The 11,959-nt window shown below is 38.0% G+C and overlaps 1 protein-coding gene across 5 annotated transcripts in view; it reads left to right on the top strand.

Moving 5' to 3' along the window:
* The window catches only part of PPP1R9A (protein phosphatase 1 regulatory subunit 9A), a 132,734-nt gene that overhangs the window by 117,029 nt on the left and 3,746 nt on the right, over positions 1 to 11,959 (top strand). The window contains exons 14-19 of one of the 5 annotated variants that reach the window (XM_027639456.1): positions 2,262 to 2,349; positions 2,448 to 2,525; positions 5,678 to 5,876; positions 8,460 to 8,579; positions 10,413 to 10,436; positions 11,651 to 11,833. In XM_027639456.1, the coding sequence (XP_027495257.1) occupies positions 2,262 to 2,349; positions 2,448 to 2,525; positions 5,678 to 5,876; positions 8,460 to 8,579; positions 10,413 to 10,436; positions 11,651 to 11,833 (692 nt within the window). The other 4 variants (XM_027639457.1, XM_027639458.1, XM_027639459.1 and 1 more) reach the window with 4 other exon arrangements.

Raw genomic sequence — 11,959 nt, forward strand, 5'->3', positions numbered from 1 at the left:
GCAGCTTTTTCATGGGTATGTGATGAATTTGTTTTCTTCAATTCTGCCTGCTTTGTGCAACACCATCCTTTGATAAGGCTGTGAGGTGACCCCTGTGGGCAGTACTCGCTGATGTGAGGCTGCCTGCAATGGGTATGTGACCTTGGGGAAGAAAGTTAAGTGTAGTCTCCTTTCACATCCATCAGCCACAGATTACTTACACACCATCTTGAGGCTGGAAGTGATGGATTAAACAGCTTCTGTGTGATTTATTCTGAGGAATAGGCTTTCGCTTTACCTCTCTGAAGAACTACAAGGAGTTGGGGAGGGTGGACCCATCCAGGGTGGCTGAATTCCCCTCCTGCCCTGATGGGGCACCTGCAGCTCTGGCTCGTGGTCACTGCCGTGTGCCAAGCACTGTGTACTTCCCTGCATCCAAGACCCTGTAGATTCAGATGTACTCTGCCATGAAGCTGGTTTTGGGACCTAGCCTATCCATTTGCCACTGTATCCTGTAGCCAGCACAAGTATTTTCCCCAGTAAGTCGTTGTTATTCAGAGGGCCCTGGCTGGCCCAGGCAGTGTGAGAGGGGGAATATTGTGATACAAGACCCTGAATAGAAGATTGCCATACCAGGTAGCTGCTGCGTGTCCTTGCTGAGCTCTCCGGATTTTTTTTCTACTACAGCAGCAAAACCTCCATTTCACTGACTTTCATTAACAAGTTTCTCAAAAAACCACACTGCCCCTTGGCCCCCAAGCCTGTGAATAGCTAGTGTGAAAATAAACTTTGCAAGTTTTTACTTGAAAGTGACAATTTTGGCAGTGGTTAAATGAGAAGTGTGCATTAAAGGTGAAAGAGGAACCATAAGAGGAGACAGAAGAGAAGTGTGCGTGGTGTAAGGTTGATGCAGAGTGTGTATTGCCTAAAGTTCTCCTCAACTTCCCTAGGGAAGGAATTTCTTCTGAGGAGACTTCACCTTGCTTTTGTCATTCTTTGTATTACTTTTTTTTGTTGTTTGCTTTTTTGGCATGAGATTACTTGCCATTTGTTCTTGATTTTTTTTTTTTAACATAAAGACTTGTGTTGGTAGAAACAGTATGGCTTTTAGAGTGGGGGTATTGCAAGAGGCTTATTTTCCTGCTTTTCAAAAGATTTATGAACCAGTTGCACACTAAATTTTTTACTTGAATGAAAACTTGGGCAGATATTATCCTCAAAGCAGCACACAAAATTCTATACACAGAGTTGACTGTCCTGTGGTAGTGCTGTGGTATTTTGGGTTAATTCTGAGGGCTTAATTTATATCAGCCACAGTAGGAGAAATCCACAAACCCAGCAGTGCTCTCAGTTAAAAGTTACTCTATGTCTGAGGTCACATTGCAAAAGCCACCAAACCACAAGTGATATGAGTGAATGAGCTTCATTTGCTTCCTCTAGATTATTTGGGAACAGTCCTTATGTTTTAAGAGTAACTGTGTCTGAATATTTAGCTACTATATGTTTTCTTTTGGCTTCCATATAGATTTCACAGGATGTTTTCCAGACTCAGATTCATTGTTTTGACTTTATAGGTACTGCAGACTGTTTCCTCTTTAGGCTTTAACAGTGTTTGTAGAAGAGATAAAAAATTGATAGATGTCTCAGGGCAGATTTATTAACTAAGCTACTTTTAGTTCTTTCTTTCTTTGGTTTTTTTTGTTGGTTTGGTTTTTTTTTTTTTTGGTTGGGTGGGTGGTTGTTTGTTTTTTTTTTAAATTCAGGGTGGTTAGATTTCAAGTTAAATGTTTAGTTTAACAAAGACATTCAGGCTAAACAGATGAACTGTTTTGTAGCATATCCATCATAAAGGGTACCCTTGGCTCCAGATTTAAAGAAAGCATTTCAGGAGTCGTTTTGGAAGTAAACACACATACAAAATGAATTCTGTAAAAAGAAACTCACAGCTACTCCTGAGTTTAAAAATGGATTCATTATAATGTTTACCTGTAAATCTCTTGTGTTGTTTGATTTATTACATATTCATTAAAACTCAACCAAAATTACCTTTCCATTTTCTTCAATTAAAAATAAGGTTTTTTCATGTGTATTTTCAAATTCTGATTTTTCCTATTCCTGTTCATACCATCTTCCTAAAAATGAGAATTCCCCTATTTAAATTGTGTACTCACACATATGTTTGTATGCATATCTGATTATGAAAAGATACACAAGGTGTTCTGGGTGGAAAGTAGCATTTAAAATTAATAATGTACATTCTTCCGTGTACAAATGTATCCTAGATGGTGCCACATGTGCTCAGGCAGCAAGAACAACTAGCCCTACTATAGGGCATACAGAAAGACTAAAGCGAAAACTTGCAGATCTTGGGTAAGCATTTTGTTATAAAAAATACTTCTTTTCTTCATAAAAAGGATTGAAAGTAAAAATTCAAAGATGTTTCCTGATGTTTTCTAATATTTTTGTAGGGCTCCCTTGAGAAGGAATTCAAACAAGGGCAAGAAGCGGAAAGAGAAAGAAGCTATTAGGGTGACCTATGGCAGTAGGTATGGGTGAAAATTGAGGATGCAAGAAATGATATGCCAGAAACATTGAAAAAACCTAATCATCCTAGCAGATGGAACATTAACAGTCCCACTTACTTCCTAAATAAGTGTTAAGCTTTGAGATAACCTTCTGAGCTTACAAACCTAGATTCCTTGGCTAAGAAAAGACTAACATATGATCTAAAAATACTTGGAGGTTTATACTGTCATAGAATCATAGAATATCTCAAGGTGGAAGCGACTCACAAGGATCATCATGTCCAACTCGATCACTACTGCTGTTGCATCCACTAATGGGATTTGCAGAAATAGATTTTCAGAGCAGGCTTACAAGATGCACACAGTCAGTTGATAAAACCCATGAACCAGAAACCTTGACACAATTCCACATATTTTTTTAAAAAAACCCCAGAGCAAGATTGGGCAGCAGCTGTTCACTGCAGCTTTGCAGTGCCCACATTAGGAATGCTTTCAGGTTTTTTTTAAATGAAGATGAACATCAGAAGTTGAAAATAGATAGGAAAAATGCCGATTGCATGTCATGTCACCAACTTTCAGGCAAGGAATTTTGAATTCCCTGTGAGATCTGATAAGACCACATTGCCAGCATCTGGACTCTGAATAAATAAATGAATATTCAAAATGACAGGAGGCAATCTTCTCTGCAAAAGCTAGTGTAGATTTTTGCTGGAGGCCTCTCCTTATGTACTCATGAGTACATAAGTACAAAATCACAGCTTCAGGCATGATACCTGATTCCAGGTATGAAAGACATTAATGTCAGGAGGGCTACGCAAACTTAATATGTTCCAGAAGTCTAGAAAGGACATAGCAACTCAAAAACTGCTCTTAAAGCAATGCAAAAGAAAACCTACATGATAAAAGTGCTATTGGAAGAAAGCAAAGCTTGAATGCTACTCAGAAAATCATTGTGGTGGAAAACTAGTATGTAGCCATTTGTGGAGTTCTCCTGACAGTCTAATATATGGAGACCCAATGACAAGTATATTGTGTAGCTCCGTAAAATCAGAAAAGCAAAAGAAATCTTAGCCTGCTGACTTGCTCTCTCAGGCACACTGTACCAAAGTGCAGTGTTCTCTCTCAGCGTACGTTTGTACATTTATATCCTGCAAATACCTGGCGGGATCTTTGGTGATCTTAGGCAGCAGTCGTCACCTCTGTGCTGTTGTCTGAAAACCTGTTGCATTGTGTCTGCTTGCAGTGTTACCTGGAGTTAGTGATACCCACTGCTGGGTTTCCTTAGTGACAGGAGGAGATTTGTTACAGCCAAATCTACACTTCTGTGTGGCTGTGAGGCAGCTAGTGCCCTTAGCAGGGTATTAGACATCATGTAGCATTTACATACCAAGGCACAGGGCAGGGGAAATGAATGTATACTTGTTTGTAAGAACTTGATATGTCCCTTATACCAACACACTTTGTTACAGATGTTTGTGAGATCCCATAGGTATCTTCCTTAGAGATATCAGATCTCAGCACAGAGAGATCAGTTGCTTATTAGACCATTTGATATATCAGTTATATGCTTAATATTTCTTTATTACAGTTCAATATTTCAGTGTTACAGTTGCTGAAAGTAAAGTTTCATACTGCTTTCAAAGTTGAAATTCATGAACATTTGTAAGTCTCACTGTGCCTCTGTAAACTGGAGGTTTATTATTTCAGTATAAGTATTTAAACAGCCATTGTCACTTCTTTTGTTACTAACTCCAAAGAATTTGCCTCAGAAGAAATGTGAGGATGTTTTCTCTACAAGTCCAAAGCTGTATAAGCTCTTTGAAAGAAGGAACATGATAAAAAGACAGCATCCTGTTATAATCATATCAATTACAGCAACTGATTGGTGTAGAATTAATCACACCAATGATTAGATGAATGTTGCATGCTTCTTTGCCATTGCCAGAAAGTAGCACTCAGGATGTGTACATAAAATCCTGAATTATTTCCTAAATCTACTGGTAATATTAGAGATACAAAAAATTCCCCATTTAAATAAGAAGCATATATTTCCCTACTTGAAGCTAGGTGGTTTGGGGAACATAATTTTTTTTTCTTTCTACTTTCAAGCAAGATTAGAGGAGGAGGGAGAAGTATAGGTCTGGGTCAGATATATCTTTCTTTATGTAGTGAAATGGAAGTAGAATTCTCCTTCTGCTTTCATAGATAGGAGTCCTTTGACAACCTCACTTTCATCCATGCAGAAAAGAAGCTTCACAATATACAAAGATCTAGTGATTATGTTAATTATGATTTAGAAGCTGTCCAGAAGCTTGAAGTTGAGGGAGATTTACATGCATGGCTTTTACATATGGGTGCTAAAAGCAGTGAGATTTTAGTGCTCTGGAGCAGTAATGTATATGTTGATGTAACTAATATAATTCTATGACATATGCATAAGTTTTTTGAGGCAGACACTTTGCATAGTTATTTTTAATTTACATACTATAATACTGACTTGATATACTTGACGAATAATTTAGGTGTTTTAGTTTATAACTGTTACTTTTTCCTTGATCACTGCAATCTTTGTTACTACAAAGAGAGAAGCTGATAAAGTCCCATAGCTGTTTCTTTAATTTTTCTATAATATTTTTAATATATATTAAATTTAAAAACAAGATAATAGTACTTCATCGATATTTAGCTGTTGTAACAAAGACACATCTCCATAGATGGATACAGATGCATTTAATTCATTATGCCTGTGCTTGAAATCCAAGGCAAATCTTCTCTGGGAACCAGAGCCCGTTTGGGTCAGTGCTGAGTCTAATTATTTAATCATGCTGAGATACCACTGTGGCTCAGAAATGCACCAACACAACATGTGGCTTCTTGATGGAGCTGGTTCTCATCTGAACAGTGGGAGTTACAGGCATTTTCAGCTGGCATCTGTCTCCATTTGCTGGGTGTATGTTGTGTAAAAGAGCTTGATGTAGAAAAAGAATCAAAAGAACACACTTTCTTTTTCTTCTGAGAGAAGGATTTCAGGCATGCCCCTACCAGCTGCATGTCACTCAGTTCTTTAGTCAGTTACAGGGAATGTCACTCTTTCCACAATTAACTGCCTCTAGCATTTTGTTTTCTCTTCTTGTATAGTCTAACACATATTCCTGCTCCTTTCTCCTAAACAGGACTGTCAGAGAGATGCTGCAGAAATCATCAAACACAAAATCTTTAGCAGAGCGATCCTCCTCTCTCCCACACTGTGTACCAGTCACATGGTATGGAGAGAGTGGCAAGGGATCCAATTCTTCTAGCAACCTGCCATCACCTACCAGCTCAACTGAACCCTCCTCTGAAAATTTAAGTCCAGCTAAAAAAGGGTCAAAGGTAGAAAATAAAAACTACCTTATTCCCACTGTGTTGAGTAGCATAATTGGCTTTGTGTTTCTGGAAAAAAGAACAGGCCAATATGTGACTACTACAATAAACAGTGCATGGTGTTCATTGTACGGTAACAGCCCATCCAAACAGAACATCTCTGTCACTGTACCATTCCACATTCTACCTTTTTACTCTATCTTAATGTACATTATTTCAGTAAACTAACTGTGATGTGCTGTACCGTAACAAAAGCAAATGGTGCCAGTGGAAATTAGCATTTGGATCCACTGAACAAATGCTAGATTTGTGTGTTCAGTTGTAGATATTTTCTTCATTCTTCAGAACTGGTAGTGGGAATACGTACCCGTGTTCAAATGAGATGTTTGCAAGTGAAGAAATGCTGTATGCCGTCAGTCATCTGCCTTTTCTCCCCGAATAATGAAATCTGTTTGTCATGCATGCTTGCTGTTGGATTTAATTCTCTGTATGAAGATGCTTGAACTGTAAATATGAACTATTGTAATTAATACATCTGTGTGATTCCTTTCTATGTGCATGAATGTTTCAGCATGATAACTCCTTAAATAACCCTCCGTTATTGCAATATATTTAGCATTTCATGTTTATTTTCACTTCTGGAAAATATTTCTCTGCCTGTATCTTCTTATGATTTTTAGCAGTTAATTTTTTATTAGTCTGGTAAAAAGAAACAGATATGGTTTTCAACTTTATGTACAGGACTATGAATCAGAAATCTAATTTCTCTGTCTTCTACAACCAAATGCATGTTCATAATAGCAGTTTCCACAGGCATTTCTTACTCTTTTGATGCCAAAAGCTGGTGATACCTTACTTCTGCTGTGCACTAAACTATGCAAGGTCATAGCTGTTCTTGTGTTACCTGGCAGGGAGAGCTACACAAGGCTTACCCCAATCAAAATCAGATTAATAGAGAAGACAACCAATGAAATCTCTGAAGATTAAAGAGAAATTAATCAGTTACATCTTTCTTTTGGAAACAAAAATATTTATTGGAGCTGTAAATCCTTTTTGTGTCTTTAAACAAACATTGTATAAAAATGACTTTCAAACAGGGAAAAAAGCGCACCCTTTTAGATAGTATTAGGTTGAGGCTTTAGGGGGTTGTCCTGCTATCATAATTATTAGCAGGCCTTGGCTATTTTGTGGTTTTCCTATAGAAAATTAAATTTTAAAGGCTTAAATTTATTGTAAGCTGAAGCTTGCACAAAATAGAGGTGAAAGAAAAAACAGAGTACTTAAAAAAGAAAAACATGTTCTTCACACAACAGGCAGTAGAGCTGTTGAACTCCTGGCCTAAGAACGCTGTGTGGGCTAAGGAAGCAGCTAAGGAAGCTGCTGAGGTTTGCTTCTCCCCTATAAAGAGCTGGGAAAAACAGATCAGGAATTCTAAATGTAGGTGAGAGAAAACCAATCACAAAAACATTCTTATGTTCTCTCTGAAGTCTACAGGCTCTTAAATTAAGAGTGCCTGTACTGCTATTAAGGCTTTCAAAGCACAACATACCAATATTAAGTTAGATTTCCAGCAAAACCTAAGAGGATCAACACTTGATATTTTTTTGGAAGACTTTGTGTTTTCAGGAAAGATAGTTCAAATATCTTGGGGGGATCAGATAAAAGGATAGCTTTTTTTAGTGTTGTTTTTATTGTTTCACTTTTTAAAGTGAACACCAAAAATGAATTTAATACTCATTTAGATGTTAGAGTAGAGATTAGAGGTCTCTGTATTGTCAAGTGTATTTTCAACTTAAATGGAATATCATGGTGTCCTTAATTTTTTATATATTTTGGTTTCTTTGTTGTTCTCCCTCTAACATGAAATACTTGTTAATTTTTGTCTTATTCTAATGGTAATTCTGTTGTATTCTTGAAAAATATGTGCCTGCTTTTGCTATCATTTGCTGTAAGGTGTGATGTCTCTCATTGCTTTGTTAAGAAAAAAGAGGGTTTGTTTTATGGTTTTTAGTTCAGTAAATAACATTCAATATCCAAAGATCTCTTTTACTTTCAGTTTTTTTTCTAAAGGCATAGACAAACAGGGAGGATCCTTTTACTTTTTTGGGAGAGTATTTGGAACTCAGAAATGGATTCATAGGATATTCTCCTTGCTGTTTCAATAGGAGTTTTCACTTCTTTCTGTTCATTAATCTTCTATCCTATTCTTTGTGCTACTGCCTGTGCTACTCTTGTCCTAAATATTTGGAGGACAGTAAATGCTAGTGATTAACCTGCAGAAGCAGTAATTTAGCTCCAGGATGAGAGCCAGCATCTTAAGAGTCTGGAAATGGCTTTAAGACACCTTTGTTATTCATTGAGGCATTAAGCTGGTAAAAGTGTCTCTTGAAGTACACAGTGGTAAAAATACTGTGTATTCTATAAATATTAACAATAAAAAAAATTAGGCTTCCTCATGTGCATTTTAATTGGTTTGGTAAATGATTGAAATCACTCCTGAGCTGTGCCAACCAGGAAGACAAAAAGCAAATTTCCCTTCTGAATGCACATATGCAATCATTTGTTCATTCTCGCTCGTCTTTTTGTCCACAGAATTTCACGTTCAATGATGATTTCAGTCCCAGCAGCACAAGTTCAGCTGATTTGAGTGGTTTAGGAGCAGAACCTAAAACCCCAGGCTTCTCACACTCCTTAGCATTGTCGTCAGATGAGGTATGCTGATGAAATTGTTTAATTTGGGAAATAGTTATTTTCTTTCTCCAATGTCATCTTGCTTGATTACTTGAATAATAAAGGGAATTTTTTAGGCAATAGAATTGGAGAAGAAAATTAATCTTGGTTTCTAGATTAAGATTTTTCTTGTTCATATAATAATGACTTTAAATAAATACCCTGTGGTATTATCGTAGGGAAGTGGAATGCAGTTGGTTTCCTAAGAGATGCTATATCCTCAGATACTGTATCCTCACACATTTTAATAAATTTTCCCTACACTCTAAACATATACATGTGAACCCATAGGTATATATATGTAAATACACTAAATTAGGCATAACTGAGACAATTTGATATACCAAACCTACACTATAGTTTGGTAAATATAGTTGAGACGTAAGGTGAATTAACCCACACTAATTTTTACCCTGATAAAATGACCTGTATATACAGTAATTGTGTGTTACTGTACCTGAATGTATGTCTATTGATTATAACGTGTATATTAATCCACTTTGCATTCTTTGTGCTTGCTTTGCACAGTGCATTTGAATTCAGTTTCTTCAAACTAGAGTTTTTAAATAATGATAAACTAAAAAGGCATTCCTAACCCTATAAATTTGGTGACATAATTGAGTTGAATATAACGTATTGAAAATATTCTTCTTACTATACTAGTTTTGTAACTCAGTTGTCAGTGAGGTTGCACAATTTGACAGTAGCTGACAGCAAATCCTGTGGACTCAGGAAACCTGTACATTTGTTCTTTTACTAATACTCCATACTTCACATTTTTCATGTGAGATTTGAGCCAGATTTTTTTTCCCAGACATGAGGAACTTGAAGTATCTTTTTTTTTTTTCTGTATGATAGTTAGATTTTTTTTTATTACTGCTTGCATGATTTACTTGGTTTTAAGAATGAGGGCTGTTCTGCACAACCCCGTTTGCCAAACTGCAAATCTACAAACCCAACTGTTCTTTGAACATTCCTTACTGCAGGTGATTAAGGGCAGTAATTCATAACAAAAGGAGACTGCAGACAGGCCTGTATATCCTGTGAATTGCTTAAAACAACAAAGTCATCATTTGCACTTTATTTACTGTTAGTACTATCTTAATAATGTATCTAATTATCTTACCATGTTTAATACCACCTATATTATGTATTTGATTGTGACAATGCCCTGTTCCGAGTGGTATTGAATTAAAAGCTTGAAAATGCTTTCGTTTTGCATGTTCAACTCTGTCACTTCTAAAATATCAAGCCTGAATGGGTCTATAAAAATGAATGTGTTTTCTCCATCCTCTGCTGTGTGCCAAATTGCTGCCTCCAAATGAGGCAATGTGTTCAGCAAGAGCTGCAGTGGAAATCACCCCAGCCACCCTGGCCAGGAGTTAGGCCAGTGCTGCTCTTCAGCCTCTCATAGTGCATTGCTGCAAGCACTGCTTTGCTCTGGCTCCTCCAGGATGGGGAGGGAATCCAGTTCTTGCAGGCAAGCTCTTCTAATTAAGGAGCTTTTACTCTTGGAAACGGAGTCATCAGGGAGATTCCCACCAGTTCTAGAGTGTTGAGATAAGGAACTCCAAAGGTGTTTCATTGACATAATGTCAGGTTTAGCTGCCAAATCATGTGTGTGCTGAGCTTTCAACATAACATGTTTGCTTCTGGAAATAGTTTTTTAAAAGAAATCTTTGTGGTTTTGAGTAGCCATATCTGTTTGCAAATCTTGGTGCTGCCCTTACCTGAACTTTTACATGCTGTTCCATGTTTGGTATTGTGTTTCTATAATGCTTTTCTTTCCCATTTCTTTGTTGCTCCCTCACTCAGAGCCTGGATATGATTGATGATGAGGTGAGATACTAGTGTGCTGTTGTTGCGAATCTTGTGACCATCGCGTGGCAATGTATCGTCTCTTTTGCAGAGTCACATTTCTTGTTTTATGGTGTTGTGTGGTGAACCCCCTTGTTGGAGCAGAACATGCAGGTGTCACTGGCTCCTCTTTCCTTGTCTTGAGTTCCCCTCTCCTTTTTGCTGAGAGTTTTCAAGGCCGCAGCAAACTGCAGTTTTTGCAGTATGCTGGGAGGCAGGAGAGTCAGTGTCAAAGCAAATCTACAAGGCCAAGCATCAGCTGCACTGTGCTCCTGTTGGCAACAGGAGAAGGAAAAGATAGTGCTTAAACCGTCTTTTCCCCAGCCCTGAGAACTGGACAGCCAGAAGCTGAGAGAGCTCCCAGCATCATCTAACCCAGTGTAAAAGCTGCTGTAACAGCAGACAGCTGCTGCAGCCTGTAGCAGCTGCTTTGCTGACCACAGCCAGGACAGAGTAGCTTTTGTTTCAGCCCCACTGGCATACCCCTGGGTGGAATAAAATGGCAGAGCAGGGACATGGGGCTACTCCGGCAGCTGGCATCCCACCTGCCCTTTGTGGTGCTGTTTGTGCTGTCATCTGCAGCAGTGATGAGAGCCAGGCCAGGGCTGTGGGATCACTGTGTGTTCCATACTGCTCCTCTGTGTCATTGCATGAGTCTTCCATAGACACTACCAGTCTCACTGGCTGTTTGATGTCATCACTTTGAACTTTGCAGTGGTTTTCTGAGGGTTTCTTTTTCCCCTCAAATTTCTTGTTTTGTAGCTTAAACAAATCATAAATATCTGTGAATGAGCCAAGAAGGTGGAACGCACAATTTGTTGCATCCTTTAGAAACCTTCTAATTTGAAGGATAAAAATCTTGTGGGAGAATCGAGCATACCTGGTTTGAATTGTGCCACCTGGCCCTTTCAATCCCTGTTTGAGTTAAAAGGAATGCCAGTTCCTTTTTCTTCTATGATTCTATAGATAAAAGTTTTTTTGGGTACCTTGTACTTGTTCTTGGGTGTCTGGTTAGATAGACATGTAATATAGCAGTGTGAAATTGTTATTATTGTAGTGTAAAGATTGTAGTGTACCTCTTGGACAATACAAGAGGTACTGTGCAGATACTTCTGCTGCTGGTGGTTTGTGCAGGAAAATGTTGTTACTCATCTATGTTACTTTTTCAATAATAATGTAGCATGTTTTTGTCACAGATCCTTGATGATGGACAATCACCTAAGCACAGTCATTGTCAGAGTCGTGCTGTTCATGAGTGGAGTGTGCAGCAGGTTTCCCACTGGTTAATGAGCCTGAACCTTGAACAGTATGTTGCCGAATTCAGTGCCCAAAATATTAATGGGGAGCATCTCCTTCAGCTGGATGGGAGTAAGCTCAAGGTAATTAACTGACTGGGCTTCAAGAGTAACTATAGTATCTTTTGTCATTTATATAATCTTAAAGCCAGTAAGAATTCGTTCAGAAAGCAGTAAATCCCTGCATGGGGAGTGGTGATAGACTAGAAT

Source organism: Corapipo altera, unplaced genomic scaffold (assembly GCF_003945725.1).
Source record: "Corapipo altera isolate COAL_440 unplaced genomic scaffold, ASM394572v1 44, whole genome shotgun sequence".
In the NCBI taxonomy this organism is placed as follows: Eukaryota; Metazoa; Chordata; class Aves; order Passeriformes; family Pipridae; genus Corapipo; species Corapipo altera.